This window comes from Micropterus dolomieu, linkage group LG10 (assembly GCF_021292245.1).
Source record: "Micropterus dolomieu isolate WLL.071019.BEF.003 ecotype Adirondacks linkage group LG10, ASM2129224v1, whole genome shotgun sequence".
NCBI classification, from domain to species: domain Eukaryota; kingdom Metazoa; phylum Chordata; class Actinopteri; order Centrarchiformes; family Centrarchidae; genus Micropterus; species Micropterus dolomieu.
The window spans coordinates 10,885,376-10,897,878 of record NC_060159.1 but is presented as its reverse complement, the minus strand read 5'-3'; the positions used below and the strand labels follow the sequence as shown (position 1 = coordinate 10,897,878).

General features: G+C 41.4%; 1 protein-coding gene across 4 annotated transcripts in view; it reads left to right on the top strand.

Annotated features, from left to right (window-relative positions):
- The window catches only part of ino80 (INO80 complex ATPase subunit), a 37,945-nt gene extending 25,830 nt beyond the window's left edge, over nucleotides 1-12,115 (top strand). For all 4 annotated transcript variants that reach the window (XM_046059830.1, XM_046059826.1, XM_046059827.1 and 1 more), the window contains exons 29-37: nucleotides 2,386-2,480; nucleotides 2,995-3,067; nucleotides 3,628-3,786; nucleotides 3,940-4,042; nucleotides 4,168-4,256; nucleotides 5,165-5,320; nucleotides 5,768-5,939; nucleotides 8,736-8,951; nucleotides 10,463-12,115. In XM_046059830.1, the coding sequence (XP_045915786.1) occupies nucleotides 2,386-2,480; nucleotides 2,995-3,067; nucleotides 3,628-3,786; nucleotides 3,940-4,042; nucleotides 4,168-4,256; nucleotides 5,165-5,320; nucleotides 5,768-5,939; nucleotides 8,736-8,951; nucleotides 10,463-10,668 (1,269 nt within the window). In that variant the 3' untranslated portion in view covers nucleotides 10,669-12,115. The remainder of the gene's footprint in view (nucleotides 1-2,385; nucleotides 2,481-2,994; nucleotides 3,068-3,627; nucleotides 3,787-3,939; nucleotides 4,043-4,167; nucleotides 4,257-5,164; nucleotides 5,321-5,767; nucleotides 5,940-8,735; nucleotides 8,952-10,462) is intronic.
- Nucleotides 12,116-12,503: the final 388 nt, after the last annotated feature.

The window sequence follows — 12,503 nt, the reverse complement described above, 5'->3', positions numbered from 1 at the left end:
ACTTCTCCTTTGCCGAGATAATCCATCCACCTCACAAGTGTGGCTTATCAAGATGCTGATCAGACAGCATGGGTATTGCACAGGTGTGCCTTAGGCTGGCCACAATAAAAGGCTCGAAAATGTGCAATGCAACTCAACCACTGGCTGTTCATTCTGAGATTTGGGTGTGTTGTGCTTCTAGCTGCTAATGTAGCCTCGAGCCGCTAGCCTTAAGCAGGGATGAGCTGGTAAGCTCACTTCTTTCGAACTTTTTAAAAAACTTTTACTCTTCAGCCTCAACTAACACTGCTTTAAGTGACATCACTTGAAGTAATTTGTCTTTCATGCCGTTCCCTCTGGAGCCTCAAAGGGCTTCATACAACTTTTTTTTTTTTTTACATATGCAGTATTACTCCCCGAGATCGGTAAACAGACTTTGATGTATAAAAATCCCCTTTAAGTTAATTGTAGCACTCAAACAAGTTGTGATAGCTGTTCCATTCCCATGCTGGTAGAATATGTTGGTACGGTATGTATTATGGCGCTGAAAGCAGTTATGACATACTGGTGTGAATTGCAACTTCGCCCGAATAAAGTCTTCTATTATAGTGTTGGCAATATGCGCTGTTCGCTGGCTAAAAGTATTTATAGTGCCAATTCATGTTCTTTTTTTTTTTCTTTTTTCTTTTTCAAGAAGTATTTTTTGCGGTTGTTGGGTTAGGAACAGACAGACCATGCACACTGTGTTCCCAACCTAAGAACTGCAATAAATACACCATGTGACCATGTATTTCTGAGAGCTTCTTTCTTGACTTTGGGGACTGATTATTGTCATTGGGAAATTGAGAACAACCTGGCTGCCACTTCTTGTTTTTTATAAGGGGTGGTTTTTATGCACATGCAAATCGCAACTCTGAAGATTTAAAGTAAAAATGCAATTTGAGCAGAGAAAGAGGAAATTTCATCATGCTTTTTAAACAAATTCATCTTCTCCCCTGCCTCTCTCCTCCCGTACATCATTTCAGGTTTGTTTGTCAGACATCACAACTATAAATATTTTTTTAACTAAATATGATCCATTATAAGCTGAACAAGATTAACATTTTTCCAGTTAAAGGTTGACCTGAACCTATAACCAGATTTTTATAACATTTGCAATGGAACACATTAGTAAACCAGTGAAAAACTGCAAAAATACAGCAGTGTCACTTATGATTAACACCAGCTCAAACCCAATATGAAAGAAAATTGCCAGCTTTTGAGGTATAGATTTCAGTGTGGCCGTGCTCTCGGAGAAAGTCCAGCAGCAGGACTCGACAAGTTTTAAAGCATGTCAGTTGGAGGTTGCGGAGATTGTAACAGATGCAGATGAATCTTTGATTAAGAAGGCTGTGTAACGTTTTCACTAACAGCAACAATATCTGCAACGTCCTGCTGGCGAGCCATCAAACCCCAATTCAACAAGGTCAGCAGCAGTTTGGCGAGCACCAGGCTAATGGTCCCTAATGTAGTGTTCACTCAGTGCAGATGGGGCTTTTGGCAACAGAGCCGGACACACAGAAAGAGGAGGGCAGGAGGCCTCGAGTGTCATGACAGGGGTTTGGGTGGGTCACAGAAAACATAGTGTCAAATCATTGATATCATTGGTAATGATTGTGAGAGGTGAGTTGTGACATGTGCCAGTAATTGTGACTGGTTCATTGCTTAGGGGGCACGGACATGTGTGATCGAGGAGGTCGAGGGTTCAGGGCAGTGCTTAACGAGAGATCAACGTGTCACCTCATCACTGCTGTTGCACTGTTGCACCCCTCCCATCAGACCTAACACACACACACTTAACACACAGAACAGCTTAGCAGACATTTGGGGGATAGGATATCAAATTCTGTGTTTCTCAATGTCTCTCTGGGCTGGGATTGAGGTTTCTACTCCAGCAAATGCGCATAAGAAATGTGGGATTCTGATATTTTGGACAGAAAGTTGCTGTCAGACAGAAATTCTAACATTTAAAGATTAGTATTTCTTGACCCTTGGAACTTGACAAGTAGACATGCAGGGCTTATCTGCCCTTCAGAGAAATACTTAAATAACCCTGCATATTTGAGACCTTATTAAATTCAGAAAAACAGTTTGAGTTTCCAGTTTTTTTTTTAAACTCATGAGTCTGCAAGTTTGTGGGGTTTCAAAATCAGTAGTGAAGGGAATCCAGCAAGGTTTGGTCGCACAAATCCATGAATTCAAAAACGTTATTTATGAATTTCCTGCAGGACTGGACCCACTTCTTTTCATTAAAGCAGTTTACTTATCTACTGAACTGGGAGCAAAGGAATAAAGTAGGGCAGGCTAAGTAAAACACCACATACTTGTCTCACCAGTTTTCTTAATTATTTTGTCCCTTCTCTCCAGGAATACATGGTTTACCGTAAGCACACCTACATGCGTCTCGATGGCTCCTCCAAGATTTCTGAGCGCAGAGACATGGTGGCAGACTTCCAGAGCCGGTGGGTAAAGACAAATATGATCTACAGTGTGTTCGTGTGTAAGCGAGTGTGCGCATGAAACCAAACACCTAACTAACTGTAAATCTGCCTTTTTTGTATATTGCAGCAATCAGTGAACAGTTTAATCTTAACATGTGTACGTCCAAATACGTGTGTGCGAAAATGTGATTCCACATGCTCTGGTTTACATTAGCGTGCAGCTCTGAGGCGCCGGTGTTGCTCTGTTGTAGTGGGTGGAGGTGAGAGGGTATGTGCTTTATTGAAACAGCTGTCCTCTGCAACGCTTTCATTTCACATGCCTCTCTTCTTTCTGAGTTTTAATAGGCTACAGCATATCATTGTGAATCATTCCCAGGTTTGCTGCCAAGTCTGAGTTGTCATTTCTACGAAGGGTTCTTAACTTACATTGTAACTTCGTTTTCTGCCATGCTATACTGTATGTGGCTATTTGTGCTGTACAGTTGTAAATGATATCTTTCGATTTTGTGTCTCTCCCCCCCACTGCCCTCTGTAGGACGGATATCTTTGTCTTTCTGCTGAGTACGAGGGCTGGAGGGCTTGGCATTAACCTGACTGCTGCTGACACTGTGAGTCGCCGACACGCTGAAGGAAAAACAATTCACTCATAAAATATTAACACTAATATTTCCTAAATGCACAAAAAGCCAGTGCAGTGTACGTTCTCTGCCATGTGTTTTTCTTTTGCTAGCAGAGTCAGAAAGGAGTCACGGTAGTTTGAGACAACCAGTGTTTCAGCATTAATAACACGCTGACATAATGACAGTAAACTATGGATGTGTGTGCACATGCATATATAAATGATGTCTCTCTCTTTCTCTCTGTTTATCTAAATATGTCAGCATAATATCCCTTTGTGTCCCTATAGCTCTGTTCAAGTGGGATTAGCTTTCATAACAATGAATTTGAAGTGACTGTTATCACAGCACATCTGTCATGTTGTAGGCCAATTCACATGGGGTAACGCATCCCTGAAATTAGTCTCAGAAATTATAGAGGAGAGAGTGTCCAAGTTGTGTCCATGCTGCCATCACACAAATTAAACTATGTGGTAAACAATAACAGTACAGTGGGATTAAAAATTTTCTTTATTATAAAAAAATAAAGGTTCTTTTTGGTTTTCCTTCAGGTTATCTTCTATGACAGTGACTGGAACCCCACAGTGGACCAGCAGGCCATGGACAGAGCTCACAGGCTGGGTCAAACCAAGCAGGTCACTGTGTATCGTCTTATCTGTCAGGGTTCCATCGAGGAGAGGATCCTGCAGCGTGCCAAGGAGAAAAGCGAGGTCTGAAACTCGGCCACTCATTCATACTACGCACAACATACCAGTAAATAAACAACACAAGTAATAGGGCGGCAGTATTTCGACAGCGTTCATCACACTGCAAATGTGAATTCATTACTGTCGATTAATGCTCGATTGTTCTTGTGTAATAAGATCCAACGGGTGGTGATCTCTGGAGGCAACTTCAAACCAGACACACTCAAACCCAAAGAGGTGGTCAGCCTGCTGTTGGAAGATGATGAGCTGGAGAATAAATGTGAGTGTGACACATGTTTGTCCTGATTTAGTTGTGTTTTCTTTGCACAAAAGCTAACCTTTACCCTAACTGTAAGGAAGGAAGAAAATAAACAAATCAATACATTTTTGTGTCTTCTCCTGTAGTGCGTCAGAGGCAGGAGGAGAAGAGGCAGCAGGAGGAGAGCAGCAAGGTGAAAGAGCGCAAGAGAAAGAGGGAGAAATATGCCGAGAAGGTACAGTACAACATGACCAGCAGGAACCTCAAACGTCAGCTGTCTTTCAGTCACAGTCTGCAGTTGTATGGTTGGTTTAGAAAAGAATGTGTAGAATAAAAAAATTAAAAAAGGAAGGATCAAATATTGGATCTAAAAAGAAAAGTAATGAGGCGAGAAAGGAGGGAATGAGATAATGGAGGAAGAAAAGGAGCGGCCCATTGAGCCTGCATTAACACCTTACCGCTACTGACTCCACATGTGTTAATTTTGTGCTAGTGAGAAATCACGGGGGTCATTCATATCAAAAAGGTTCATCCTATGAATTAGATAATAAAATATCCTTTGGACACAGTTGATATTTTGGCCCAAGGGTGTCCAGAAGGGAAAGGGTTCAACCTCTGGGCAGCATGAAATTGCTCAGCAAAAGTAATTGCAATTTGGCAACAAAAATTTAATGCGTCTTTTGTAGTGTAAACTTTGTCCTGATGGCGAAGTTAAAGAAAACGTCAGAGAATCACCAAAAACATTAGGATTTGTTATCTGGGGACCACAATTATTGAGAGCAAATTTCACAGACATCCATCCATTCGTTTGAGATACCTTGTCCTGGATTTAAGTAGTGCTAGATGTGAGGTCAGCGGGGGTCACCAAAACCATTAGATGTCATCCTCTGGGGACCGTATCCATACCAGGTTTCATGACAATCTGGCCCGCACTTGTTGAGTTATCCTGATCTGGACTCGCAATCTGGACCCAGACACACAGACCAACCTACTGAGCACTCGACATAGATGTCCTTAGGCCTTGTGGAGACTGAGGGATGTGAGATTTAGATACAAGGAATCGAATGGGTGCAAAAATGTATGAAACCTAACCCGTCATCTCAACCCTCTCACGCTCCACCCTTTTCTGTTTCTAACCTGCAGAAGAAGAACGAGGAGTCCGAGAACAAGAGGAAAAAGGAGGTGAACCTGGTCATCTCTCATGCGCCCTCTGCTGACAACTCCAACCTGTCTGCAGATGGAGATGACTCCTTCATCAGTGTGGAGATGGACTCGGCCATGCCCAGTCCATTTAGTGAGGTGAGGGAATCCTGAGGAGGGGGGGGGAGTGAGTGAGTGAGTGTCAAAAAAAAAAAATGAAGGAAGTTGAGGAGGAGGGAAATACTGTCTATGACTGATTTGTTACAGAGTATGGTAATGGACCCTCCTTCAACTCACATTGGCACTGTCTCTAAATATTTACTCCTTTTTTGCTTATGCTTTACTTTCTTCTTTCACTTCTGCTTTTATCTCTTAATTCTTTACGCCCTTCCTTACTCACCTTGTTTCCTACTTTCTATATCCTATCTACTTCATCCTTCCTTCTCTGCCTCCTGTCCTTCCTTTGCTCACCTTCCTTCTCCTCGTCATTCCTTCCTTCATTCCTCCATTGTTTCCCTTTGCTGTACCGGCCCGGTTCCTCTTGTTCCCTGTGGTGCTGACACCCAGCCTATGTGTATGTCTGTGTGTGCTCCTGTGCACTGTCAGATCTCCCTGAGCAGCGAGCTCCAGCCCGGCTCGTTACCCCCGGATGCCGATGCAGACGAGAGCAGCAGCGACATGCTGGTCATCGTGGACGATCCGGTGTCCTCTGCACCACAGTCTCGTGCCACCAACTCCCCCTCCTCTGTGTCTGGATCAGTCTCTGACAACATGAACGGTGAGAGAGCAAATCCATTTTAGCCAAAGAGTGGACCAGCACATGCGGGTACTTCGTAAAACATCATTGGCGTGCCCCTTTTTGGGGCGATAGAAAACCGATGTCGAGGCACTTTGACTTGTGTTGGGATTACAATATTGACAAGTATGTATGGATTAATTTCATGTTAAACAAACTTTTGTTTTATAGACATGTCTAATAGGTATTTTGCTACCCTGCCTGAAGCATTTGCAATACCTTTAATAAATTAAGGTTGATTGGTCAGCTGTCATGATGCTGCTATAACTTTACTGTATGACTGTACACCAGCAGCCTTCTACTCAAGCTAACTATCCATCATTAGTAACTGTCGCCAGCATCATTTAGCTATTTATCACACTTAAAGTGAATATTCATGTACATATACATGAAAGCCTTGGTTATTAATGCGGCTGTTTTTACTTTCTTATTCTGCATAATTGAAATGACAGAAGCTAATTCATATTTATTGTCCTCAAAAAGGAATTTAAAATGCTGCCAAAATGAAGAAATGACTGTTCACGTCAGCAGCACATGGGCACGTGGGTACATGTTACATGTATATTATTTTGTCATTGTGGCATCCTCAAAGTTTAGCAGATTTTTTTAGATCTGTCTTAATCGATAGATATAATTGGGTATCATCTGCATAACAATGAAAGTTTATGGCGTGTTTCCTGGTAATATTGCCTAAAGGAAGCATATTTGAGGTGAATAGGATTTTTCCAAGCACAGATCCTTGTGGAACTGGACTAACTTTGGCGTGAATGTAGGATTCATCGTTAACATGTGCAAACTGAGATTGATCTGATAGACACGACGTTCCTTTAATGTCAATTAAATGTTCAGGTCTCTGTAATAGGATGTGATGGTCAATGGTGTCGGAATGCAGCACTAAGATCTAAGAACACAAGTACAGAGACAAGTCCTGTGTCTCATGCAATTAGTAGGTAATTTGTCATTTTCACCAGTGCTATCTCTGTGCTGCGATGAACTCTTAACCCTGACTGGAAATTCTCAGATAAACTTTTGAAATGTAGAAATCATAACCCATTGGTGACTGCTTTCTCAAGGATCTTAGAGAGAAAGGGAAGGATAGATATAGGTCTATAGTTGGCTAAAAGCCCTGGATCAAGAGCAGGCTTTTAAGAAGAGGTTGAATTACAACTACTTTGAAGGACTTTGGGACACAGCCTGTTAATGCCATTTCTACTAATGAAGTGCTAACTAAGGGTAAAAGCAGCCGCCTTTAAGCAGCTGAGTTGGGATGGGGTCCCAGAGACAGGTTGATGGTTTAGTTAGTGTATGAATCAATAAGAGAAAAGCAGCCTAAATAAATATCAGGTTTTACAGCTGTTTCTAAGGTTCCTGAGTTTGAAGATAAATTGGTACCAGTTGAGGGCAGAAGGTGATCAATTCTGTCTCTTATAATTAGAATTCTATCATAAAAAAAGCTGATGAGTGCTATCAGCAGCCAAGAACCAAAGAATTAAAATCAGTATGGTGCTTCAAAAGTTGTATTCAACCCCAAACTGTAGGATATTGTAAATGTATCAAAAGTGGTATGATGCACACTGTCAAAATATTCATATTTGATGGCTTCCTAATTTCAGGTGATCTTGGTACATGCCCTCTGCGCAACTGCCCTTTGCTCTAAAATCTCCAAATGTGCCTGTGACCTGTGTTATCTATGAGACTATACTATCATATTAGAACAACATTGGAAAATCAAACCAGTGCGAGTCACATGAAGGTTGTTGCTGCGCACAGAAGTCCAGCTTGTTATGTTCCCTTCACTATCAGGACTTGTGTTTTAATGGGCTTGCATCCATTGAGACAAGTAGCCTGTTACCTCATATGTGTTATGCAGCTGATTATTAAGATTTACGAGGGTTTAATTTTACCTTGGCTGCAATGTTTTAGTATGTTCCTTAATATGGGATCCAGATAGTGAGCCTGTAGTTTACATTGCTTCTACGTTATATCTGTACTTTGGATGCGTTGCAATAAGGTAATCCCTCCTTAATACACGCTGCTTCATTGAAACCCATTTGGGATTTTTGCTGTCATACTAAGAGGCTCCTGCCAGAGAGATTATTAATGGCCGCAGCTAAAAAGTCCCGGAGAGCTGGGAGAAAGTTGGTGCTTTCTGAGATGTGAATGATGTTATAATGAAATGTCTGAAGGACAGAATGAAGGTTAGGATGAGGGAGCAATTGGTGAACTTGGACAAGTGAGTGAATAGGGAGGAAGAGTGAGATTAAGGCCTAAACGGAGGGAAAGAGTGAGGGATTTATTTCATCTGTGCCTGGGTGTTAGTGATAGGACAGGCTCACCCCCCTTAATCGTTCTATACCACAGCGTCTGGATGGAAACATCATGCAAAGAAAATGCAGACCAGACGAGAGAGTGGGGAGTCAGATAGAGGGGGAGAAGGTAGTGGGAGGATTAGGCACATTACCAGTGAGACAGACACTGGCTCTGGTTCTGCAAACCATAAGGAAAATGAGAGCAATATTCCAGCTTTTGCTTTAACCTGTACTTAGTGTAATGATGAGTAATGATTGATGTCTAATAATTCTTCTATATTGCATTAAAACTATGATTTCAGTATCTTTGAAGGACCGGGTTATGGCGAAGTCAGACAGAACAGCTCTCTGTGTATTCCTGCCGAACTTCATTTCTTTTCACACCAAAGCAACTGGTATAAAGAATAAAAAGGAATAGGAGAACATTTCTGATTTTTGTATTTTCCTTTTGTTGTGCGTTTGCCTTCAGGTGTTTCAGCCTCGGACACCATCAGTCCCGGCAGAGGCAGGTCCGGGCGAAGTCGTGGGCGGCCTAAGGGATCAGGAGGTGGGGCAAAGTCTGGAGGGAAAGGCCGTGGGCGCAAGTCTACAGCGGGCAGTGCGGCAGCTATGGCAGGAGCAATGGCTGGTGCGGCAGCTGCATCTGCAGCAGCTTATGCTGCTTATGGTTACAGTGTTTCTAAAGGTTAGTGAATATTGTTCACACTTCTTCCACACAAATACATGCACACTGGCGGGGCCCCGTCTAAACTTTTATGTAGCTGCATGTCTTTGATATACATGTTAGCACATTTCTTAGTCGAACATCTTTGATGGCTGTTGACATCAGTTAGAAGAAATGTCTCTCCTTAGTCCGGTCGCATCAAGTTTTCTTCTCCATTGTTTCTCATTTTGGGAAAAACGTTTTCAGATAAACACTTGTTTCTTACTGTAACAACAACAGGCGAAACTAGCCTTACTTCACTAAAAATAACAGAAGAGAAAAGTCTTTGTTAGCTGACTCGTAGAACGTTTTTTTCAACTACATAGCACTGTTTGTGTGTGTGCTGTTGTCGTCACGATACTGGAATATTTAACTTTGATACAATACCTTGAAAAATATCAATACTATTTTCGATACCACGGGGGAAAATTGACACAACATTGATTAAATTACAGAATTTAATTCCTAAATTTTCTAATCAACTTATCTTAGGATGTAAAGTTAATAGTACTGTGTGTTAAGCAGAACAGCATCAGTTAATTTACTTCTGACCTTCAGTATCGATACTGTGAAAAATGAGTATTAAAACTGTTCAAAAATATTCAGAATCTACATGTAGAAAATATCAATATTTTTGACAAAACTAGTGTGCGAGCTCACACGCGTGTGGGGTCTTTACTGTTGACCAGGCCTCCCAATCATTCTCCAAGCTTCTACTTCAGTGATTTTGTTGCTCTGGCTAAAGGCTACAACGCCAGAGAAATATTTCTAAACTAAGATCTTCAAATTTTAAATTTAAGGTTTAAATTTTAGGAACTTAATTGTCACACAAAACCATCACACAGAGTGGCAGTGATTACAGATTTCTGTCGGTGTCAGTTGTACATCGGTCCAGCTGTAAGCTGTGTCCAAATTCCATTCAACATGCTCTCTGTTAGTATGTAAAAATATCAACATACTTAATCAGCCATTTTACTAAAACCAAAACAGGATACTGAGATGATTGAATACCAGACTTTCTCATATAAAAGCTGGTATTCAAATAATGGACAGGGGCATTGCCAGCATGAAAAAATAAAGGCTGAGTTAAAATATAAATATATTGAGGGTAGTGGAAGGAACAACTCACAAGAAATTTACTATAATGTACATTTCAGTACACAGCCACCAGTCAGTTTTTTTAACAGATGTGTTCAGACTCTTAATTCATTCTACTTGTTTCTTCTTTGCCATACTCCTTGATCAAAGTTAAACCACTCAATGTATTTTTTTCACAGTAAAAGTATATCTATAAAAGGGAGTTCTGCTATACTTATGTGAGCAGAGATACTACACAAAGGTGTGGTTCTCTCTGGTGCTGAGGTAAATAAGGGTTACTCTTTTACAATTTATAGTATAATATATTGTATACAATTAAAATGTAGTATTGAGGTGGAACACACTGCTCGTTTCATAAGAGTAACCGTGCCGCTGTCCGTCCCTCCTTCCTGCAGGCCTCTCTGCGTCCAGCCCCCTGCAGCCTTCCCTGGGACGGTCTGGTACCAGCCCCGCCTTCAACCCCAGCAGAAGCTCCTCTCCCCAGGCCAAAGGAGGCGCCTCTACACCGAGCCCCCACAAACAGCTGGCCCACGGCCACCACCACAGCAGCCACGGTGTAGTCAGGAAGGGCAAGGGCCCTGGTGGTCCTGGGGCTCGATAATGCACTGTACACACATGAATGTGCCCTCACACACGCAAACAGCTGTCTCAGCATGGAACATGCACACAGAGATAACTGACCTACTCTCACTGTGATCCCTACAGATGCCCTACGACTAGTCTAATAAATAGGGAATACAGTAAATATAGTAACTGAGGCTCACTACCTGGAGGACCATTCCATGTCTGCTGGCTCAGCAACTAAAAGGACCTTCTACTCTCTCTCTCTCTCTCACACACTCACACACACACACACACACAGAGTCATTTGAAGGTACAGTTCCCTACCAGCCCTCACATTTCTTGGTTCAGTTTTATTTTAATGTGTCCCCGTCTGTGGACAAAATCTGCCTTGAGTATTTTTTATTTTTTTTGCATTGCGACAAGAGTTTTTCCCACCCTAACCCCTTTTTTGAGAAGACAAACTGTACTTTTCTATTCACAACGGGAAAATCTTTTGATTGGCTGCTTAGCTGTGATGTTACAATAAAAACGTGAACCCAACACATGTAGCGTAAAAGGGCTTTCAAATCCTGGTGTTTGCCGGGGTGGAGGGGCAAAGGAGTTTCTGTCAAATGCACTGAGCCACGTCTTCCATTTTCTTTGGTGTTATCGATTCTCATACGTGTACATTAGGTTATTTAATTGTTCTGTAGATAACGCTCAGTGCAAACTGGTGGATGATTCTGCATTTTACAGAGCTCGATGCGAACCCGTACCTTTACCAGCCCACACTTAACCAAACAATGTCTACAGCTTTTCTATTAAAGCTCCTATTTTTCTAATAAAAGATGTGAGTACCCATACCAACGTGGCAGGTCTTAGCATTTTGAAAAGGTTTTGTCCGTAAAATGTATTCTCGTACAGACTGAAATGAAAATCAATTATATATTTTTTTTGTCTATTGGGGAAAGTGAATGAATGGATGATGTAAACAAATAAATTATAATCCAAAATGAGGGGTACTGGTTGATCCGGCACGCTGCTAACAGTAAATTTATGAATTCACACATTATTTGGTCGTCTAATATTTAAGTTATTTGATTTATTGTTTAAAAATGGACAGTTCGTGATAATTGCAAATGGGATATTCACCTGTAAAACCGTGTAAATTTGTACTGAAGCCATTTTTATTTCACAGAAATTGTTAGTGGTGAGGAGTCTGTGGTTCTCTTTGATGTCGTTGATGTTTTAGAGGGAGGGGGAGTGTTTGCATCAGTGTCCTAAGTTGAGCACTACATCTGTTGTTATAGGTTTGTTTTGTGTTAATAGTGTGATTAAAATATGATGTTCTATATTGATGTACATAATGATGAGAGCAACATTTCCTCTGGCTTTTCCCTCATTTGCCTGTCTATTTTTATAGGTCGTGTGTACATATGAAGAAATGCATCCACCATTTTACTAACCAGAGGAGCCAACTGAAAATAAAAAGAGTGCTGAATCAGTCTCTGTGCTTGTTTTGAATAATTTATGTGCTTTTGTTTTGCTCACGTAAATCTGCATTGTTGTGCAGGACAATAGTTTAGAAAGAGGGGGTATGTAAACTTGGATCCCTCGTTCACCCGGAACAGATGGATAAAATAATGGGAACAACATACAGAACATAATGGGGAGCTAAGCCAGGGGAGGCCATGAGTTGTGATATTGACTTTAATATTATTATAATATTCATCAAGCTTCTGTAACATGGCTTCATATTCCAGCGCTGTTGTATAAACGGAGCCGTCGTCCGTGCTAATGACTCCAGAAAATGGATGCTCATACATCAGAAGACCTTGGGTGTAAAGACCGCCTCATCAGCTCAAATGCATCCTTTGGCTTTCCTTGAACATA